General features: G+C 38.5%; 1 protein-coding gene across 3 annotated transcripts in view; it reads left to right on the plus strand.

The window, feature by feature from the left end:
* LOC136130536 (cyclic AMP-dependent transcription factor ATF-7) overlaps positions 1–22,483 on the plus strand; it is an 86,425-nt gene that overhangs the window by 7,618 nt on the left and 56,324 nt on the right. For 2 of the 3 annotated variants that reach the window (XM_065887001.1, XM_065887003.1), the window contains exon 2: positions 11,010–11,078. In XM_065887001.1, coding sequence (XP_065743073.1) covers positions 11,031–11,078 — 48 coding nt within the window. In that variant the 5' untranslated portion in view covers positions 11,010–11,030. Of the gene's footprint in view, positions 1–11,009; positions 11,079–22,483 lie in introns of those variants that run through there. The other variant, XM_065887004.1, reaches the window with a different exon arrangement.

Here is a 22,483-nt window from a genome sequence, read left to right on the forward strand (position 1 = left end):
CACTCCCATCTGTTTTCAGTCATTTGCTGCAAAACTATTTGGTCTATTTAAGCCGGTTCTGTTCTTTGAAACCTGTCCCTGCATGCCTGAGCCTGAAATCCAGAAATTAACTTTAACTTTCCCTTTGATCAATTAAGGGCACTCTACTGTTTATTTCTCAAACTGTGGGTCTCAAACTGCTTTTAGTCTCAGTACCCACCCCTCTATACTCTTAAAAATTATTGAGAACTCCAAAGAGCTTTTGCTTATCATGGTTATATCTATTAATATTTAGTATATTAGAAATTAAAATGGAGAAAATTTTAAAATATTTATTTGCTTATTTTAAAATAACAACATACACACAAAAAAATAACAACATAAATAGCTATCTATAGTTTTAAAAAAAATTGGGGGAAGAACATCAAATGTCTGGCTAATAAAAAACAGCTGTATTCTCATATCTGCTTCTGCATTCAGTCTGTTACAATATGTTGTTTTGGTTGAAGTATACGAAGAAAACCTGTGCTTACACAGATATGTAATAGGAAAAGGAAAGATTCTTTTCAGATAATTGTAGATAATCTTTCTTCTTTGATACTACGTCAAAATCTGAAAAGTGATAGTTTCTTAAAGGTTAGCTATTGTGTAGAATCTGATACCACATCTGTGAACTTTTAATACTCTGTTACATAAAAATGAATTGGCCTATGTTGCCCCTTAAATAGATCTTTTACCCTTGTATGATTTGAACACCCATGAACCCTCTGAAAGGGTCTCAAGGATCTGTAGAGATCCCTGGAGCCCACTTTGAGCACTGATGTCTTATGGTACCAAACTTGAAAAATACAGTTGTTTACCATACGGGAGGAATATCCAACCATTTAGTGCATCTCAAAGGGTAGGTTACTGACCATTTGCATCAGAATTACCAAGGGTGTTTTTTAAAGTGTAGATTCTTGGGCCCCAAAGCCAAGAGAATCCAGGAGGCCTGTGAATCTGTATTTTTACATGGAGCCTAGATGAATATGCTAAAGATTGAGAACTATAGAGGTAGGTTAATCAATCATGTTTTAAGAAAACCTAATTTCTAAATTTCGAGAAGTCAGATGAAAAATTAGTACTTGAATAGTCACATAACAAAAGTCCTTAATTAACAATCACTCTGACATTTGTCATAATTGGGATATCTTAACCTTGTATTTTAATTAATAATAGTTACCATAAATACCAGGAGTTGGCAAACTAAAGCCAGATGGTAAATATGTGCTTTGCAGGCATGAGGTCACTTGTTGTAACTACAGCTCCGGCATTGTAGCACAGAAGTAGCTAGCCAGAGACAACATGCAAAGAATAAGCATGGCTGTGTTCCCATAAAACTTTATTTATGAACACTAAAATTTGAATTTCATGTAGTTTTCACATGTCACAAAATTTTCTTCCTTTGATTTTTTTTCAACCATTTAAAAATGTAAAAAGCATTCTTAGCTTGTGGGCCATATAAAAACAAGTGGCAGGCTAGATTTGGCCCATGGGCTGGAGTTTACCAATTCTTGATTTATACTATAACTGGATTATGAGTTTAAAAATTATTATAATAAAATATACTTTAAAAAAATTTACTTATTTTTATTTTTTGGCTGTGTTGGGTCTTCGTTGCTGTGAGCGGGCTTTCTCTAGTTGCGGTGAGCAGGCTTCTCATTGCGGTGGCTTCTCTTGTTGCGCAGCACGGGCTCTAGGCACGCGGGCTTCAGTAGTTGTGGCTCACAGGCTCTAGAGTGGAGGCTCAGTAGTTGTAGCGCACGGGCTTAGTTGCTCTGTGGCATGTGGGATCTTTCCGGACCAGGGCTCAAACCCACGTCCCCTGCAGGCAGGTGGATTCTTAACCACTGCACCACCAGGGAAGCCCAATTATAATAAAATATACTTAATGTTCAAACTATCAACATTATTTAATTTTCCTAGACAAAAATAATGCTCCAAGAAATTATAGTCCCTCAAGTTCATATTTCTGGACATTCGTTTATATAATAAACATATAATAAACACCTATTGTGTGTAAACTTGGAAATACATGATTTACTTAGGAGTAGTCATACAATATGCAAGTTGTCATACAACTTTCAGGTGTTATAAAAAAATACAGTGTCCATTTTTATATCTTCTTTGGGGTGTGTGAGAACAGGTAACTAGGGTTCAGTCCAACCTCAACCTCTTGACTCATCTTTTGCATTTTTTTTCTTAACTCTCTACCTCAGTTTTCCAATCTGTTAGCAAAGTGCTTTACAAAAGGCTAATTAGTTAAAGGTTATAGACTTATATATGCTTTTTTGTTTGTTTGTTTTTGTTTTGTTTTTTACCGGCACACGGGCCTCTCACTGTTGTGGCCTCTCCCGTTGCAGAGCACAGGCTCCGGACGCGCAGGCTCAGCAGCCATGGCTCACGGGCCCAGCCGCTCCGCGGCATGTGGGATCTTCCCGGACCGGGGCACGAACCCGTGTCCCCTGCATCGGCAGGCGGACTCTCAACCACTGCACCACCAGGGAAGCCCTATGCTTTTTATGTAATCCTTTTGGGGCATTTGGTTTACCTACTAATGAAATAGTGTGTTAAACTGTTGTTATGCTAAATACTACAGTGGAAAATGAACCCAGAATTTATGAACAGAAATTTCAATTCCTAAATAATCTACTGCCTAGTAAAACATGAGTCTTCTTTGTTTTCTGCGGTTAACATACCTTCATTATAGTGTCACTGTTCATAGGTTTATTGGAATCTTTTCCTAAAGTCAGTGTTCTAGATGTAATGCAAGTCACAGGAGCACAGAGTATCTTATGGAGAATAAAATGTTGAGGCTGCTATGGTGAAGAGCTTCAGTGTTTGTACTCTTTGCTTAGCAGCAGCTAAATTATCTAAGAGTCTGAAAGTTGGTATCCAAAGTTATGGTTTTGGAAGAGAACTGTTTATATATAATTTTTTTCTTTTTAATATCATAGGGGAATGGGGCCTGTAGAGCTCTGTTTGGGTGCCGGTCTAAATTTTTTAGCGTATTTGTAGCTCACTGAAAGGCATTCAGTACCTGCTAAGCTTGGTTTCAACTCTCTTTATTCCCTTTGTGTTGGACAGTTGGGGCAATTTCTAAGTGTTTAATATAAGTACTACTTGTTGTTAGGCAGCATTTGTGGATTCTGAAAACGGGTCCTTGAGGGTAACTAATAAGGAATTATCTTGAAATGCTTGATTTACCCTGTGTATCAATCTAAGTTTCCACCATGTCTGTTTCTATTTGATGCTATTAGTTTACATTTTTAGAAAGATTTTTTTGGTAGTTCATTTTGAACTTTGTCAGTTGGTTCTGTGGTTCTGTTGCTTTGTAGTAGAGAGTGAACAACTTTGTATAATTTTTAAATACTATACTGTTTAGTGCTTTAGAGTAGTCTAGCAGAGGGACTTCCCTGGTGGTCCAGTGGTTAAGACTTCACCTTCCAATGCAGGGGGTACAGGTTCAATCCCTGCTTGGGGAGCTAAGATCCCACATGCCTTGCAGCCAAAAGACCAAAACATAAAACAAAAGCAATATTGTAACAAATTCAATGAAGACATTAAGAATGGTCCACATCAAAAAAAAAAAAAAATCTTAAAAAAAAAACGGAATAGTCTAGCAGATACGGGCCTTTTTTTTTTTTTAAACTCAGACATGTTTTTTTTTTAAGTCATGCAGATCAGTATTCTTTTTATTATTAAGTTATATTATAAAGTTTTTGATTTATTAAAAGCAATCTGTGGGCTTCCCTGGTGGCGCAGTGGTTGAGAGTCCGCCTGCTGATGCAGGGGACACGGGTTCATGCCCTGATCCGGGAAGATCCCACATGCCGCGGAGCGGCTGGGCCCGTGAGCCATGGCCACTGAGCCTGTGTGTCCAGAGCCTGTGCTCTGCAACGGGAGAGGCCACAACAGTGAGAGTACCGCATACTGCAAAAAAAAAAAAAAAAAAAAAGCAATCTGTGATCATTGTAGAGACTTTGGAAAATACTGAAGGTGGAAAGAGGGAAATAAAATCATCTGGAATACCATTATCCAGAGATAACCATTATTAACATCTGACGTTAATTCCCTCATCTTGTTCTATGCTTATTATTTTGTTTGCTTTTTTATAGATTTGGAATTATGGTGCATATGCAATTTTGTATCCTGCTTTTTTTTTGCGGTACGCGGGCCTCTCACTGTTGTGGCCTCTCCTATTGCGGAGCACAGGCTCCGGACGCGCAGGCTCAGCAGCCATGGCTCACAGGCCCAGCCGCTCCGCCGCATGCAGGATCTTCCCGGACAGGGGCACGAACCCGGCTCCCCTGCATCGGCAGGCGGACTCTCAACCACTGCGCCACCAGGGAAGCCGCTTGTATCCTGCTTTTTTTCCCCACTTAATGTATAGCATTTTCTCATGTTGTTAAATAGCTTTCAGAAAGGTTACTATTAACAACTTAAATATATCTATTGTAAGACAATATCTTAATTTATATTTATCCATTCTTTTTAAACATTTAATTCCTTTTCCTTTTTTGTTATAAATATGACTATGATGAACATTTTCATATATAAATGGTCCATGTTTCTGGTTTTAGCCTCAGAATAAAGTCCTGAAAGAAGAATGATTTGTTCAAAGGGTGTAAAACTTTTTAAGACACTTAATATAAACATTGCCAGATTGCTTTCCAAAACGATTGTCCATATATGTACTCCCACAAGTCCCATATTAAGGTGCCCTCTCTGCTGCATCCTTGATTAGCAAGCATTCTTTTATACTTGAAAATATACCGTAAAAGCTCTGGTCTGGGTTTTGTTTTCAAGGGTCAGTTAAGTGTCAATTAACTTGACAAATACCTCCCCTCTCCCCGTTTTTAACAGTCTAACCAAAAACTGTAGAGCTTCTTTTGTGTTATTTGTATGATAGGAAAAGCATAGAATTGGTTGGGTGCAGTCACATAAAGTACCTTAGGCACAAAGTAGTTATAAATATGTATTTAAAATATGTCTTAAATACATATAGCTTTAAATGCGTAAATACCTGCATAGTGATTGTTTTGTGGACCCAGCAGCTTTCTGCAAAACTTGGAAAGATAAGTGTAAAATTTCAGCAAAGTATACTTGAATATCTACTTCAGATTAAATCAGTAAATATTTATTGAACATCAACCGTGTTATGAAAGGAAAGGCTTCCAGAAGTTTTTAACTGGATCTCTATATTCTTCCCCATTCCCCTTTTGGTCACAGATAATAAAGCCATTTCCTTTTTATTCATGAAGCTAAAAGTAGTCCACTTCTAGTTACTAACACATCACGATTTCATTTCTTTCATAGCAATTATCTGCTATTAATCTAAAATGATTTTGTTTATTAATTTCTTTGTGTTTGTCTCTTCTTTGTAGACTAAGTAAGCACTATGAGGGCAGATATCTTGTGTGTCTCATTCATTGTTGAATTTTGGGGCCTAGATATGGTAGGCGCTGAATAAAGTGTTCAGTGAATTAATGAATTTTAAAAAATATATTTATTTTTGGCTGCGTCAGGTCTTAGTTGCGGCTTGCGGGCTCTTCATTGCGGTGTGCAGGCTCTCTGGTTGTGGCACGCGGGCTCAGTAGTTGTTGCATATGGGCTCCAGAGTGCTTGGGCTCTGTAGTTTGTGGCACATGGGCTCTCTAGTTGAGGCGTGTGAGCACAGTAGTTGCGGTACGCAGGCTTAGTTGCCCCGCGACATGTGGGATCTTCTTTCCCTGACCAGGGATCAAACCCGCTTCCCCTGCATTGGAAGGCAGATTCTTAACCACTGGACCAACAGGGAAGTCCCTGAATTAATGAATTTTTTTAATGATTAAATGTACTTTTTGATCCCAAAGGTAAAATTGTAGTTATTAGTTTCGTACGTCTTCCTTGTCAGATCTTTTACCAAGACTTAGCCATCTTTTTTGTGCTCGTATATACTCTGGAATTGCTAGTAAAATAATTTGATAAATGACCATAAAGAATAGGAGAAGGGCTTCCCTGGTGGCGCAGTGGTTGAGAGTCCGCCTGCCGATGCAGGGGACACGGGTTCGTGCCCCGATCCGGGAAGATCTCACATGCCGCGGAGCAGCTGGGCCCGTGAGCCGTGGCTGCTGAGCCTGCGCGTCCGGAGCCTGTGCTCCGCAACGGGAGAGGCCACAACAGTGAGAGGCCCGCGTACCGCAAAAAAAAAAAAAAAGAATAGGAGAAATAGTAAGGGATCTAATACGTATACTGATCAACCTATGACTAATTGAACTTGTAAATTAAGCCATCATTCTTACCCCTTACTTGGCATCTTTCATGCCAGATGACAAGGATTCTTTTCCCAACCAAACTTTAGTCAGGCTCCTGAACCTTCTTTTAGGCTTATCTGTGTACTTCCTTGTAAAACTGAATTTCAGCAAGAACCTTGCTAAGTCAGTTTAGCAAGAGCCCCCCACCCTCAGTATCTGTTCTCTCTCATATCTGATTAGGTTCTTCATCTACTACCATCCCTCAGGTGATGTCTCATCACCCTGGCCTGTCATCAGCAAGAATCTTGTTAGGTTAGTTTAACCAGAATCCCCTTTACCCCTTATGTTTCCTCTTAGTAATTTTCTAGTCACTGAACTCCACCCTGGTCCTTGGCTGTTAATTCCCACTGGCCCATGGTGTATTGAAAACTGAGCCTGGTTTATATACTGAGATCTCTTAGCCACTATTGCAATAGTCCTGAATAAAATCCATTTTTTACTGCTTTAACTACTGTCCACCTCTGGTTTTCTTTGACACAGTTGAGAGAAAGATTCTTCTTTTGCAAAAGACTATTGTCTTTATTTTTGTGTCTGCTTTGCCTGGCACTTAGTAGTTCTTTAGTAATGCTTTTGAATGAATAAATGATAGCTAGTTTGAACCCCTTCTAGATTTTCATGAATCTTTGATATTTATGGTGTATATGCCCTTCTCATTTTTTTATACTTAGCAATATCTGCTTTTTGTTATTAGGAACCTGCAAACAGGCCATTGGGTGTGTTTATATTGATACATGGCTTTTATTCCTTACCTTACGTTGGGCCATCTTGATAACATCAGTTGGTTACTAAAGAAATAATTATATTATGCCAGGTCCAGAGAACTGACTTTTTGTAGACCTCAGTGGCAGACTCCATCCTCATTCCATTAAAAAAAAAAAAGATAGATATACATATGTGTACACACAGAATCAGAGAATCAGTTTTCTTATTTGCACATTGACCATTTTAGGATATACTTCTGGCTCTGACAAAACTATTTAAGAAAGATTCTATGGGGCTTCCCTGGTGGCACAGTGGTTGAGAGTCCGCCTGCCGATGCAGGGGACACGGGTTCGTGCCCCGGTCTGGGAAGATCCCACACACCGCGGAGCGGCTGGGCCCGTGAGCCATGGCCGCTGAGCCTGCACGTCCGGAGCCTGTGCTCCGCAACGGGAGAGGCCACAACAGTGAGAAGCCCTCTTACCACAAAAAAAAAAAAAAAAAAGTAAGATTCTATGAAGTTACCCCAGTTATTAAAATCATTCTCTAAACCTTGGATTTTCTTCACTTTTCTGCCAGCATTCAGATAACTTTCTCTCTTTTAAATGAATACCAATTTCTATCATTCATGCATTCTGAGCACATGAGCCTTTTCCTTGGCCCCTAGGACAGCCTTTTTATGCATCTTTGTTTTCCTGTGCTAAGATCACCACTGAGAGCGTTTCACTTTCTTTTGGAAATGTCTCTAAATATGTGTATCCCCTGTCTGTCATTTATTGCTTAGTTCTAAAGAATGCTTGAGTTTCATCCTGAAGAATAGATTGAGAAACAGATGACAGAATTGAATGCCGTGCCTGGACACGTGATCTACCTGTCAAGCAGTACAGTTACAAATGGGCTGTGAGTTAAATTCTAGTGAATGACAGTATCATTATTCAAGATTTCACCTTTTGTCTCAGTCTTTATACTACAGAAATGTGTTGCTATTTGTTTTTGAGGAGGCATCAGTTTGACCTCTCATTATCAGAGGTTAGTTTTAAGTATCAAATAGAAATAAGCAATGGCATTCTTTATATGTAGCAATTGATACAGCAGACTGGGAATGAAAGAAATTTTTAGAATGATGTTAACTGGAAATTCTTTTTAAGTGGGGAGACAGATCATTATTGTTAAATATTTCATTTTAAAAAAAGACATCACTTTAAAGTTAAAAGCAAGAATGATAGAAATGAAAAGGAGCAAGAGATTGAGGGAATGATTGAAGAATAATTGTAGGGGGACTTCCCTGGTGGTCCAGTGGTTAAGACTCCACGATTCCAATGCAGGGGGCGTGGGTTCAATCTGGGTGGGGAACTAAGATCCCACGTGCCACGCGGTTGGGGACAAAAAAAAAAAAGAATAATTGTAGGTATTTAAGAAAGAGGGCCTTCTTCCTCCCATTGTGATCTCTCTTCAGTGAAAATGGCAAAACAAAAGGCAGCAAAATCGGAAGGAAGCAGGAAATCCTAGTTAGTGACCGACAGATTTGAATATTTAAGAGCCATGAAAATGCTTGCTTCTGTTACATTTTAATTCTCTTCCCCAAAACTTATTTTTGCCTTTTTTTCTGCTTTTAGAAAGTCTTGATTTTTCATCTCTATTTCCTAGAAAGGATGCAATGAAATAAAATTTGGAAGCCATAAATTGTGATGTGATTGTGCAAAACCAAGTTAAATTTTGAATTCTGTGGTTTGAGGAAAACCATTCCAGAATTTATTTAATCAACTTCCTATACCTGTGCTGCCCCACTTCTCAGCCAAGACCCTTTTCCTCCTCTAAATCGGTAGAAAACTGAGAAAACTTAGCCTCAAAAAGCATAACTAAGGTAAAAATAAGGAATCCTGCCTGCTTATGTTACATCTGCTCTATCCCTTGTAGTTTACTTCCTGATTGAAAATAGGTTAGAGGATCTTGTTGAAATAAAATTCTCATTTAGTGATTTTATTAGAAAAGCAGGTTCTGGGACTAGGAATTAAAATTACCTCCAGCACAGCAGTTGTTAGGAATTTTTCCAGAGATCAGTTGCTTTCCAGAAATGTTCTGAGTTTTCAGCCGTAATGGCATTGGTCTTTGCATTTATTTACTGTTGTATATTTGTATTTATTTTTTGCACTGTGTTGTAGTTCTAGAAAGTGTATTTAAAACAAACAAACCAGAAGACCTCCTTGTCCTGGGTCTGTGTGAAGAATAAAGCTCTCATTTTCCCAGTACCAATCATCAGCTTGAGCTGGCCTCTCCCAGGAACAGAATTTATTGAAGCAATTTATCCTGGCTAAATGTGATATAAATCTGTGTACACCTATGTACATACAGGCTCTCTTCCATTACAGCAGTGCTGCAGCATCAGTTTCCTTCATAGTCAGACCCTGTTCCTATCACAATGAAGGATTGCTAAGAAGCCCTTTGTATTTTATGGGGCACCCCACAATTTTAAACAGCGATTAGTTGTGGAATTACTGATCAGACTACCAGAAATACGGGTTTCCAACCCTAGAGTGAGTCTTAAGAGAGTAGGAGAGATGTTACCACTGCCCTCTGAGTTTTAGGCATGGTTTTCTGATTGCCAGATTTGGTCTAGCACTTTAATATTTATTTTGACGTAGATCTGACTGAGGTTAACCTGACATTTTGGTTTATCTCCAAGATGAAAATTCGAAATTTGGTTATAGTTCTGAAGTCGTTTCTACGCATATTCAAATTGTAGTTCTTCCTCTTTCATCTTCCCTTGTTCGTATTCTTTCATACAGCTTTCTGTCTTGTAGGAGGATGTTTGAAAATGTCCTTTAGGAGTTTATTTTATAAAGACTATTTTTGTGACCCCCCCCTTTTTTCTCTTTCACTCTTATATCTTTTAGGAATATTTTTCTCTTTCACTCTATATCTTTTAGGAATATTTTTACTATGATTTGCATTTCAAATCCTTATCCATCTCCACCTCTATTTTTATTCCTGGTTGGGATATGAGAAATTTCCCCAACACATTCATTTGGAGTTATTGTTCTTTGACAAAGAATTTTGATCAACATTTCAAAAGTTTAGCTTCAATAATTAAAAAACAACAACAGTATAAACCCTGTTAAATTCTAAAGAGAAACGGAGAGGATGGATGGTGATGCCTTTTAGTGCCATTTCTTTTATCCCCTGCAGCAGCACACATCTGTTGGCTGCAACAGAGCAGCCCAAGAACTCTGGCCGAGAGCAGCACAAACAGCCGGAACATATTCACCCAGTAAACCCCCAAAGAGTCGACATTTGTTTTATTGCTGCTTTTAAAAACCTAGCCATAAATAGAATCAGGGGGGAAGGGCACCGATATTTCTCCATTTGCCACCGACGATTGGTGGGGGGAGAAGGAGGCTCCCCGTGGGGAGAGAAGGGTTTTATTTTTATTTTTTTATTAATGAAAATCATTTCCCATGTAGCCCAATAGGATGGGTGCTTTGTTTTCTTTGGCAATAATCTGGGATAAACGGCCCTTGCCAACAGTCTCATTGTTTATACACCAGGGAGCCAGATTATGGCCCTGTAAAATGGAGCACCCCTCCTATAATCCCTTAATTAATTAAATGACAAATTTTGGTCTTCTCTAGTTCAGAAATATGGCTTCCGCATCGAGCGTTCAGTGGATTTATTGACATAGGGAACTGCACTGGTTGTAATTCAGCAGACTGGAGAAGTGTGTTATATAGTAGCAGAAAGAGGGAAAAATCTAGTAAAAGGCTTGAAATTCCTTGACTCTTTAGGTTTAAATTTTTCTAATTAAAAGTTTCAACTGAGGCACAGTAGATCATATGCCACCTGTCTAATGGGTCTCCCCAAAGTAGCCTGTGTTTACAGCTTTGATAGACAGCATTCTTGGAACACCTGTTTCTAGGCTCGATATTTTTGAAGCACTTTTTTTTTTTTTTAACTCCAACGTATTTAACATAACTTTTCCCCCTACCTCCCCCTCCTCAGCTCCGCTCTGCTATATGAAATATGGGAGACGACAGACCGTTTGTGTGCAATGCCCCGGGCTGTGGACAGGTACGTTTACAATATACTTTATTGTGAATGTCTCGTTGTGAATCAAAGTGGCTGTTTTATCACTGAGGCAAAGAGTTTAAAGCCAGTGTTTTACGTGATCACTGGAGGTAATCAGATCAGAGGATTTGTAGTGTGTAAATCCAAGTTATGAGGAAATGTAGACACTCTACCGTAATGAAATCGGCCTTGCTCTCTTTCATATTGTTATTCTACTGGTGTTTGTTTCGCAACACACAGTGTTGAGGAATACATGTTGCTCTCACCTCCTTTCTAAAGCTATTTATTTAAACACAAAGCAAGTTTAGAAATATCCTTTCTTCAACCTTTATGGATGTAAAAGTCTGCTCGGCATATTTGGATAGGAAGCTGAAAATGCACCCATTCATTGTGAACCTCAATTTGCCAGAGTCTGTTTTGGATTTTCTAAATAAGAACAAGTTTCTTTTGACTGTTGATCAAGAAAATCATTGTTAGCAGCTAAGGCAAATACCTGTGTAGGAAGGACAAATCCAACATAGAATCCGAGATCTCACAGCAATGTATCAGCTACAAGTTTTCTCAGCCATTTTCCCTGTCTGACACCATTAAATGCCTTGTTCTGTGTGTTAGCTGCCATGTTATTGTTTGTATGCGTATACATTGTGTCAAATATTTTTCATCATGTACTTTTTAAATAATTTTGTTGAAACTGCCTTTTTTTTTTTTCATTTTGTACCTTCTTAACACTTATTCCTAGATCCTCCCATTCTGCCATGTTCCGCAAAGAATGAAGAAAGGAATACAAAGAAAGTTTTATTCAAGAGAGTTTTATTTGCCTTCAACAGTTGATTTTATGGAGCCTGAAGGGTTGAATTTCTTTTCAGTTAGGAATATGTCATGTGACTGTCCAGTGACACTTACTGGTAGTATGTGAGATTGCAGAATAGTTCTATTAAACATTGCAAATACTTAGAGAAGTATAAAAAGAAGAGAGTTAAGTTCCAGAGATTCCTAAGAATTGGAATTTGAGAGACAACTAGGGTTGGTGACAAGGAATGGGCAGAGGGATGACTCCAAATTCCAGTAAATGCTGAAAATTTCATAAAAGACTAAAAAAGCCAATTCTGAAGTATTTAACATTGTAGAGTTTATTTCCTTCCTTGTCAAAGCTTTCAACTGTATTGTTTGTTGACTGCACGTTTTCCTCATGTGGTTTGTGTGTGTGTGTGTATGTGTGTGTGTGTGTGTATGTGTGTATATATATTTTTTACAATAGAAGCCACTTGGGAAAGTAGAGTAAATTTGTTTCACTTTTCAGACAGCTTTATGGGAGTACATACCTGAATCTGATTCCTCCAAATTTTTGTGTGTGAATTTGTTGATTATAGTGCTTACTGTGACTCCCATAATAGTTACCGGGTACCCTTTTTACTTATCTCACTTACTTTAAAGAATCTGAACTTTTGGTGAAAAGATTTATTTTTCTTCACTTATTGTTTAAGCTGCTCAGTGCCCCTCTTATGTATTGTATGCTTAAGACTACCCAGACAAGGGCTTAAATAAATAAAAATGGATGGTAAAAATAAAGGAATACATAGGAAAAGCATCTCTTAAGCTTTCTGAGAAAGAAAACATATCAATAGGGTTTCTTCAGGCTATCTCATCAGAAAAAAGTAGTTTTCACTGAGATTTGTGAGATCCCAGAAGGGCTTTGTGTTTGTTTCTTTGTTTTTGTTTTGCATTATTTTGGACAAGAGGTAGGAAAACAGGGATTTTTACTTTGGGTCCTTCTTGTATTGTTGGGTTCTGTTTACCATAAGCCTTTTCCTTCCACTACTTTTCCCTCCCATTTCTGAATTGTTTGTTGGTATTTTGGTCATTAGGATTCATTATAACCTCTGGCATAGATCCTGAGGCTTTTTTTTCCCTCAGTGAGTGTGGAACTGAGGGAGATTGCTACCTTCTTTTGGATTCAAGTTACCTGTTTCATAGAAAAAAGGATAAAAAGCTACAACTTAAGGCTTTGAGGTAGCATGATTCATCCTTTTACCTGCTTTGCCTGTCAAAAATTTATGGTCAGGTGAGATTGTAGTTCTTTTAATATTTATTTACTTGCTTATTTATTTGGTTGCACTGGGTCTTAGTTGCTGCAGGTGGGCTCCTTACTTGTGGCATGCTAACTCTTAGTTGTGGCATGCATGTGGGATCTAGTTCCCTGACCAGGGATTAAACCCAGGCCCCCTGCGTTGGGAACACGGAGTCTTATCCACTGCGCCATCAAGGAAGTCCCGAGATTGTAGTTCTTTAGTTATATTTAGTCTCCTTTCAGGTTTCTCCCAATATCTAGTAACAAATAACTCTAGAGTGGGATCTCTACAAGATTTACTATGATTGCTTTATGTTATATGAAATAGTGAAAATCTGACAGAGAAGATAAATTTGGTAAAGTGAACTACCCTTGGCCTGTCGTCCCAACTTCCTTGTTACCGTGAAAATAGTTTCATTCTGGAGCCACTTTGAGGCCTTCAAGCCTATTTATAATCAGTTGTCACTGATTCATTGATTACTCCAGAAATGGTAGAATAATAAAAAGGCTATGTAAGTCCCAGGAGAGGTAATAAGGACCATGATCATTTTTGCAAGGCATGTTTAGAACTCAGCAGCCATAGAAGTCTCAAAAATCAGTGGCTTCTACCAGTTAGAGGAAGAAGGAATGAAAGCAAATTATAATTCAAGAGACTGATCCATAAAAAAACCAACCAACAAAAACTGTAGGAATCTTGTATTATTTAAATATCTGTTCTCTGCCCAGATTTTACCCTGTGTACCCTTAAATTCAGAAATCATCTTATGCCATAATATTAAGGGGAGGTGAAGGGAAAATTCACCTAAAATAGACTAGTGGATTATGCGCTCCACCATATAATCAAAACCACCGGGCTTTCAATGGATACATAAACATGTTTTGGTTGCTAGGTCTTTAATGGCTGTTATTTTTGGATTCTGTTCATGATCCACTTCCCAACAGTAAGTCTGATGTGACACAGCTGAGTTCTAAATATGCTACATGTACTTTTTAAAAAAAGATGGCTGCTGAAGTTTGTGTTCTTTGCATTCTTATCTGAAAAGACAGGTGATAGAGTTTTTTGAGCTAACTTATTCCTGTTCTCCTGTTGAGTCTCTGTTTCTCTTGAGGCCTCATCACCCTCATGAAGAGGAACTCAGGGAAAGTAATATTCCTGCTAATATTTCTTTACAGAATGTGGTAGCAGGAATAGTTAATAGAGCTGCCTCTGGAGAATGGGTTAGTGTTGTTAAGGCAGCAGAGCCCCAGATACCCTGTGGTAAAGCGCTGGTTGAATTTGAGTTGTATGGGTTTCAGAAATGTTTATAAGATAGCATCTATTTAAAAAACATTGTAACTATAAAATAGCTTTGCCTCTGTGTTATTAAAATATTAGAAATACAGTTTGGTGCTGAATCTAGGAAGTCTTGTAAGTTTTTAATGCTTGGGGGGCACTTTTACTTGAAGGTGGATTATAAAGTTCTGTTGCATGTGGAAGCAGGAAAAATTACTGTGTGTCAGTAATCTTGAATTTGAGATGTTACTTCATGTGGATACAGTTCGGTAACTTACCTTTTGGATGCCTTTTGTCCTTTTTTTTTTTGGGCCATGCCTCCAGGCTTGTGAGATTTTAGTTCTGTGACCAGGGATTGAACCCAGGCCCTCAGCAGTGACAGCATGGAGTCCTAACCACTGGACCACCAGGGAATTCCCTTAAAATGTTTTATTGGAAATTTGTACCTTTTTTTTTTTTTTTGGCCTCACAGCACTGCCTGTGGGATCTTAGTTCCCCAGCCAGGGATTGAACCCGTGCCCCCTGCAGTGGAAGCTCAAAGTCCTAACCACTGGACTGCCAGGGAATTCCTTGTCCAACCTTTATTACCAGGAGTCAACAATTTCCATATTCCTATACCTCCCTTTCAGGCCCATGATGCTGGTTTGCAGTATGAATTATGCAGATTTAAGTAGTCCTGGTTACCACCATCAAGTCTTTGAGCAGAAGCTGGTTGTATAAGCTTCTTACTTAGAATATCTATTTCCTTAAGAACAGGAACACATTTCCTCTGAGAAGGTACTATTCATGGATAGTATCATCCCATTATTAGCCATTTTTGAGAAAGGTTTCTGTTATAACCACTGTGTATCCACTCTGTCCTTTTAAGGAAAAATCCTTTGATTGTTTCTCTACCCATTGTGATGCTGAGGTGCTGTTATTCTATCCCCACCCCACCCCACCCCCACCGAGGATATCTACTACCAGATTTTTTCTTCTCCCAGAGAGCATTTCCGTACAGGTTGATGTTCTGTTCATATCTTTCTGAGACACGACACGTATAACTAGTTCAAAGACCTCCGGAGCCTGCTTTCCCTTCCGAAGGCCAGGGTAGCAGTAGAGCCCTAGTTGTGGTGGGATGGAGGGCAGCTTCTTTACATCCTTATCTTGTCATATAATAGGAATAATGTTTATGGTGCTGTAGTCCTGGCTTCACTTGGCATTTAACCAACCTCCAGTGCTGTTTATTGCTTCGTATCCTCTGCCTCCATGAACATTATCCCTTAAATCTCTATTGCTTTGTAATATATGAGGCAACAAATAGCTTCTATGATTGGTTAAATGCTGGCATGCTGCAAAGGTGTATATTTTATTGCCTATGTAACACAAATCTATAGAGATTATTCCTGTTATCCCAGCCCTCCCATGAAATAGGCTCTACTGGTACTGTGGGACTCTGGATTGTTAGTTCTGTCCCTTTGGCAAGTTTTCCTATTAACTGGCATTGGCACAAAAGAAAAGCAAGGAAGAATGGCTGGTGTTGATTACTAATTCTTTATGTTAGGGGAGCATCTTGAATTGGAGAATAACAGGAAAAAATGGCTCCGGTACATAAACACCACTTGTGGTGATATGTGCTGTGATATGTGCTATCTTTACATGCTTCAACAGGTGAAAACAATTTCAGGCAAACAAATAAGCCTTTCTTTCTCACCCCCTGCCAAGAGTTTTAAAAAAATTCAAGTTTTTGGGCTTCCCTGGTGGCGCAGTGGATGAGAGTCTGCCTGCCGATGCAGGAGACACGGGTTCATGCCCCAGTCCGGGAAGATCCCACATGCTGCGGAGCGGCTGGGCCTGTGAGCCATGGCCGCTGAGCCTGCGCGTCTGGAGCCTGTGCTCCGCAACGGGAGAGGCCACAACAGTGAGAGGCCCGCGTACCGGAGAAAAAATAATAAATAAATAAAATTCAAATTTTTATTTAATAATTCATATTTCATTCAATAATTAATCCAGTTCCCATCTGGTAAGAGTGCCTGCATGCTGTCAGGCAGCTGAAGATACACTGCCTTATACACAATTAGGCCAAATGCTAACCTTGTTTTTTGTAATAATAATATGTTGATTTTGAAATAACTTTCAGTCCACTTTAAGTATGCTGCAGTTTTATGTAATCTTGTAATAGCAGTAGACCACTGTTATGCATAGTAAAGAAAAAAACTGGGACTGGGATAAAAAATGTAGACATGTTAAGAGCAAGGAATTAAACCCAAGTTTTTTTAATGTCAGATCTGGCACTCTTGACATTTACTCTTAGAAACAAGTGGTTGGTTATTTTAGTTTTTTGTGTTATATTTATTATTACGTTACTAAGAGCATAGTAGGTTAAAAGCATCCAAGCTCCAGTCTGCCAAAAAAAAAAAAAAAGGCCGTATGAACCTAATTGGAGCTATACCCAAGAAATTAAGGTGAAAATTTTCAGTTACTCACTCTTGTTTTCCTTGGATATGACTTAATATTTGGTATGGGAGCCCAGAAACTGTTCTCAGAACATTCCTGATAGAAAAAAAAATTCCTCTGTCTTTGTATCTCAGTTCATCCTGAGTCAGGAGAAGGGCCTCTTTCCTAGCCCCTTCTTTTACAAACTGCTGAGTTTATAAACCGCCTTCTGGATATGAGAGCCTGTCCTTCATTAATCCCTCTTTTGCCACCCCTGCAAAACCATGTACATATAACTAGGTTGTTAACTTACAAGATATTGTCATTATTATATAGAATTCTTCGTTCTTTTATCAAAAACTCTTCCAGCTAATGCGGCAAATTGAAGCACAGCCACTGTGCTCCCTCTGTCTGGTTAGCATGTTTCTTTAATGCAGATTGACTTGCTCAGCAGTCGCGTTTTGTCTGAAGCCCTTGTTAAGGCCTACTCTGTATGTGGATTCATAACACATCTGTGTGTACATCTACACTGCTGTATAAATAATAATAAGTAATCACCAGATGGCCTATAACTGCTCCTCTGGACCCGCTGGGTCTCTTGAAGCTGTTAGGAGAGTCTTCTGGCGTTTTGCTGGGGAAAACTTGTCATAGATTTATTTCTAAAAAAATTCAAACTCACAACTGGGTGTTTAGGACTAGATATTGCTGTGTTGTAAATATTTAACAGGCTTTGTACAATGACAAGTAAAAGCGCCATTACTAACCACACACAGTGGCTATGGAGCTCTTCTTCCCTCCCGGCCATTTAGAAAGGAAACGAAATGCCGATAAATTGTGCATTACGAACAAGGTGCAAGAGATGCTCTCTGGATGCTCTTTCATAGGAGAAGAAAGAGAACTTAAATGTTCTGCTCAAAGGATGTAACAGGGCAAACTTAAGTTTTTTAACCATATGCTAGTGACTTAAATAAAACAAAATGCCCCTTTTAAATTGGACTTTATAATACAAGAAAAGCACCTTCAACTGGAGTTTGGTCAGAGCCAGGTTTCAGTCTTAATTGTCTTTATAACTAAACGGTAAATCCCTTTAAAAGGGTTACAGTTGCAAGTGTTAGTAAACACTTAGCTAAATTTCAGTTAGCTATATTTCAGACTTTGGGTTATGTCTAAAAATTTAAGACATATAATTGATCATTTGATAGTATTATTTATAGAGCAAAACTTTTTATTTTTCCTCTTTTCCTTCATTTTTTTAAAAAAGGGGTATTTTGTTTTGGGGAAAAAATATTATTCTGGTTTAGCCTGCTTATAATTTTCTGTGCTATATTTTGTTATTATTAATCCCCTTCCTCCAGTACCAGTTCCAGGGTACTTGCTCAGTACAGTAATGCATGTTTTTAAAAATAAAAATAAAACTGACTCCCTCTAAATGTTAGTGTTTTTTAGTCTTTGTTTATCATAAGATAACATAAAAAAAGGTTTTAAACAAATTGGGTATCTTTTAACTCTCAAGCCTAGTTTTTCTTTTGTCTGTTGATGGTTGAATCTATTTAACCACAGAAGGACTGTCCTATAAATCATAGCATGTGGCTGTTATATTCGAGTTCGGATGTATAGAAAGCTTTTCTCGTTCAAAATCTCATCTTGAAGAAGTGACATACAAATTGTGAGGCAGAAATGCTGCTATTTATAGTTTATTGTAGACAGATTTTGCTTTTTAAGTCTTCTCATAAGATTAACAGGTTAAGGAAAGGATTTCAAGGAAGAAAGAAAGCATCATGGAGAAAAGATGGAAGCTTTGGGATTTATCTCTTTGTAATGGTGCCTTTGTGTTTTTACTTTGAAATTTCTTTGTGCAGTGAAATATGCTACCTAAGATTGTGATTTGGTAAGAATCTGGACTATTTGCAATTGACATGTGAAAGTACAGAGAGAATGAGAATGAATTTTGTGAAATTAGCCCATTCCCAGTCTGGCACACCATGTGCCCCGTGTGGCTGCTGATTCTGCTGGCAGATTGAAGAGCTGAACCAGCTTCTGCTCTAAAGACTAAAATTGCCAGCCATCATTCCAGCTTTAAATCTTCTTGTTCACATCGATGATGTCAGATTTGGAGCAAACATAGTTCTGTCTTTAGATCCCAGGTGGAATTTGCAATTCCCTGGGTTGGAAGGAAAGAGTTCTTCCTTTTTGCCTTTGAAAAACTTGAGTAGCTCTGCAAGGAAAGTCAGCAGAATAAATCTGCAGCTTTACCTTGTCCTTTGAGTCATTGTAATAAGCTGAGTGCTCTGTTCGGCATTCAGCAGATTGGCTGTCAGAGTTGCAGCTCTGCTTCTCAGATATATAATCTCTCTTAAGAGCCATTTATGTTATTCCAGAGAGGATCATCCAATGGCAAAAGGAACACCTCTTTTCTCCTCTCAAGGGTCAGATCTTCTTTCGATACTGGGCAATTACCCCTTGATTTTTCTGAAAAATACCTCAATCTACTATACAGATTGGCACCAGCACAGGTTGCAGACTTGGTTACAATGACAAGCTCTGATTTCTTAGCCACAGGGAGAGGCATCAGGGTGACACTCGTAAGTATGCCAGAGGCTTAATGGTGGTGATTTTTCTGCTGAGTATCTCAGTGCCCCGTATGAGCTTGGCTTCTCTTTCTCTGAGGGAGAAAACATTTGCTTTAGTGTTTTGCACACTAGTCACTATAAAAATGCTGCGAGAGTTGTCTTTCTCTCATTTCCTCAAGTCTCTTTCCTTGTCTTAATTATTGTCCTCTCCAGTTTGAGATCAAGGCTTATAGTCTTAATTTTTTACTTTTTGCTTTCCTCTTGTACTGCTTATCTTGGCTCTTAATAGCCATTGTACCTGGTGGGCATTATTAACCAGTGTTTCCTCTAATTAGAAAAGATTAATAGACTTTATTTTTTTAGAGCAGTTTTATATTTACAGAATTGAAAGTCCAAGAGTTCCCATCTACCCCCTACCTTGTCGTACCTCCAGCCTGCCACATCTTGTATTAGTGTGGTAGATTTGTTACAACTGATGAGCTAATACTGATACATTATTATTAACTAAAGTCCATAGTTTACATAAGGGTTCACTCTTTGTGTTGTACATTCTATGCGTTTTGACAAATGTATAACGTGTGTCCTCCATTACCATGTCATACAGAATAGTTTCACCGCCCTAAAAATCCCGTTGTTCCACCTATGCATCCCCCACCCCACTTCAGCCCCTGGTAACCACAGATCTTTTTACTGTCTTCATAGTTTTGCCTTTTCCAGAATGTCATATGGTTAGAATCATGCATTTCTTTAATTTTTTTTAAAGTCATGAGCAGATAACCATGTGATTGGGAATAGCTGGAGAATGGGGGAGAGAAAATTAAGATGTGAGGTCACAGCTCTGAGGTCTCTCTAAAAGTACAAGAATCAAATCTAGGGAGATTTATGTGGCCAGCCTTTTTTCTCTACTGGGAGTCTCTCTGATGTTAAAGGATTTGGCTTGCCTGGAGACAGTTTTACTGGTTTTAGGTATTGGGAACAAGGACAGGATGAACACTGAATGGGCTGTTTCTGGGGAGTCAAGGTATTAGGGCTGGGCAAGGTGAGAGGAAGTAAAGCCTGTGATCCCTTTTCCTTTGTTGAAGTACATTTAAATAATGTTGTTGAAGTACATTTAAATAATGTACTTCTACATTAATTAAAGATTCATGTAAGTTAATGTTATTAGAAAAGTATGGGAGCTATCATTCACACTTTAGTATAAATTAATATTGGCTACATAAAGATGTAATATTGGCTACATAAAGGACTAGAAGTTTTTATTTGGGTTTAGGGGTTAGTAGATGAGAACTGGCTTAGGTAGAATGGCCCCTAAGCAAAAGAGACATGACGACTTATGAGGATGTCAAAGATAAACAGATTTACTCGTTAGGTTTGTTTGGGGTATCTCAACTTCCTTCTGCTAGATGCTAGTTGAGAAGTATAAATCTTTTTTTTTTTTTTTGGACACACTGCACGGCTTATGGAATCTTAGTTCCCTGACCAGGGATTGAACCTTGGCCCCTGCAGTGAAAGCGCCGAGTCCTAAACACTGGACCACCAGGGAATTCCCGAGAAGTATAAATTAAGAAGGGCACCAGTAAACACTAGAAACAGCTTAATTCTCTTTGGGTAGAAAGAGACATTTCCTCCTTGTCCTGGTTTGGGAATTTTATTTTATTTTATTTTACTTATTATTACTATTTTATGGCCGTGCCGCGTGGCTTATGAGATGTTAGTTCCCCGACCAGGGATTGAACCCTCGCCCGTGGCAGTGAAAGCGTGGAGTCCTAACCACTGGACCACTAGGGAATTCCCATGGAAATTTCAGACTGATAAAATATGGGGGAAAGGGAGTGACCTGATTTCTTTAGTTCTGGGATTCAAGTTTCCCATCTACTTAGAATGTTAAATCCCTGGTATTGGGTAAGATCTCTTTTCATAGAGATACTGACTCTTTATCTTTTAGATTTGACTACATATGAGAATCTTCCAGTCTTGGCCTCAGCGCTAATTTAATTTCCTTACTTGTTGAACTGAATTGACTCTATGGTAAAAATGAACACTAGCCTAGGGTAGGCTCTATAGCATAATGTTCAGGATTAACAGCAGTTAGTGCAGGCCAACATCTTATGTGCATACATACATCTACAACTTAGAGGAAATGTTGTGTTTATATAATGTATAGGAAAATTATATGGGGATCATATGGAGGGAAAGGGAGAGAACAAAAACAAAGAAAATTGTTTAACTTTATCAATGTCTAATAATAATAACAGCAGCAACAGCAACAATGACTAAAGCTAACTGAGCTCTTATATACTGTGCAGAAATAGTTTACAGATATTATTTTATTTAACCCTAGAAATCCCGAGGGAGGATATAATATTATCTCCGTTTTACAAATAAGAAAACTAAGGCTCAGAGAGGTTAAATAACTTGTACAAGGTCATACAATACTTTGTGATGGAGCTGTAATACAAACCCAGGCACACTTCAGACCAGCACTTCTACTAGGATAAATTGCTTCCTTATTCTTCTCCATACACATGTAAATATGCACATCTAGCACAGGGAAAGAAAAAAAAAGAATAAGTAGTGCTTTTTTGCACTGCTCCAAATGCAATCATTTAAGTAAGTCCTAGCTATAGTTTGTTACTGATGTAGGTAGTCGTCTGGCTGCCATACCAGAGAGAGCTGGATCGACAGCTGAGCTCTGCCTGTACAAAAAGATAAGAATTCTAAAAAAAAAAAAAAAAAGATAAGAATTCTTACTAAAACAAAGAGGCATCTCTGCAACTGCCTCAGCCTTATTAATCTATAATGTTTTTTATATACCTGGGAATGCTGCTGAAACGTATCTAACTCTTTGTGAGGTAAACAACCACTGTTTAGTAGTAGGGGCATGATTTTAAGATGGGAAGGAAAACTAATTCTTGACCAACCAGAAATGTAGACAGAGCTAGAAAACCGTGACCTAAAAATCATAGCTTCAGCATTCTCCACTAATAGGCCCAAAGAAACACTGTGCTGTCATCTTTTTGAATTCTAGACTGGGTCACTTCCTGACTCATATTCCCTTCTTCCTCACTCATACTCCCTTCTT

The sequence above is a fragment of the Phocoena phocoena genome, chromosome 11, assembly GCF_963924675.1.
Source record: "Phocoena phocoena chromosome 11, mPhoPho1.1, whole genome shotgun sequence".
NCBI lineage: Eukaryota > Metazoa > Chordata > Mammalia > Artiodactyla > Phocoenidae > Phocoena > Phocoena phocoena.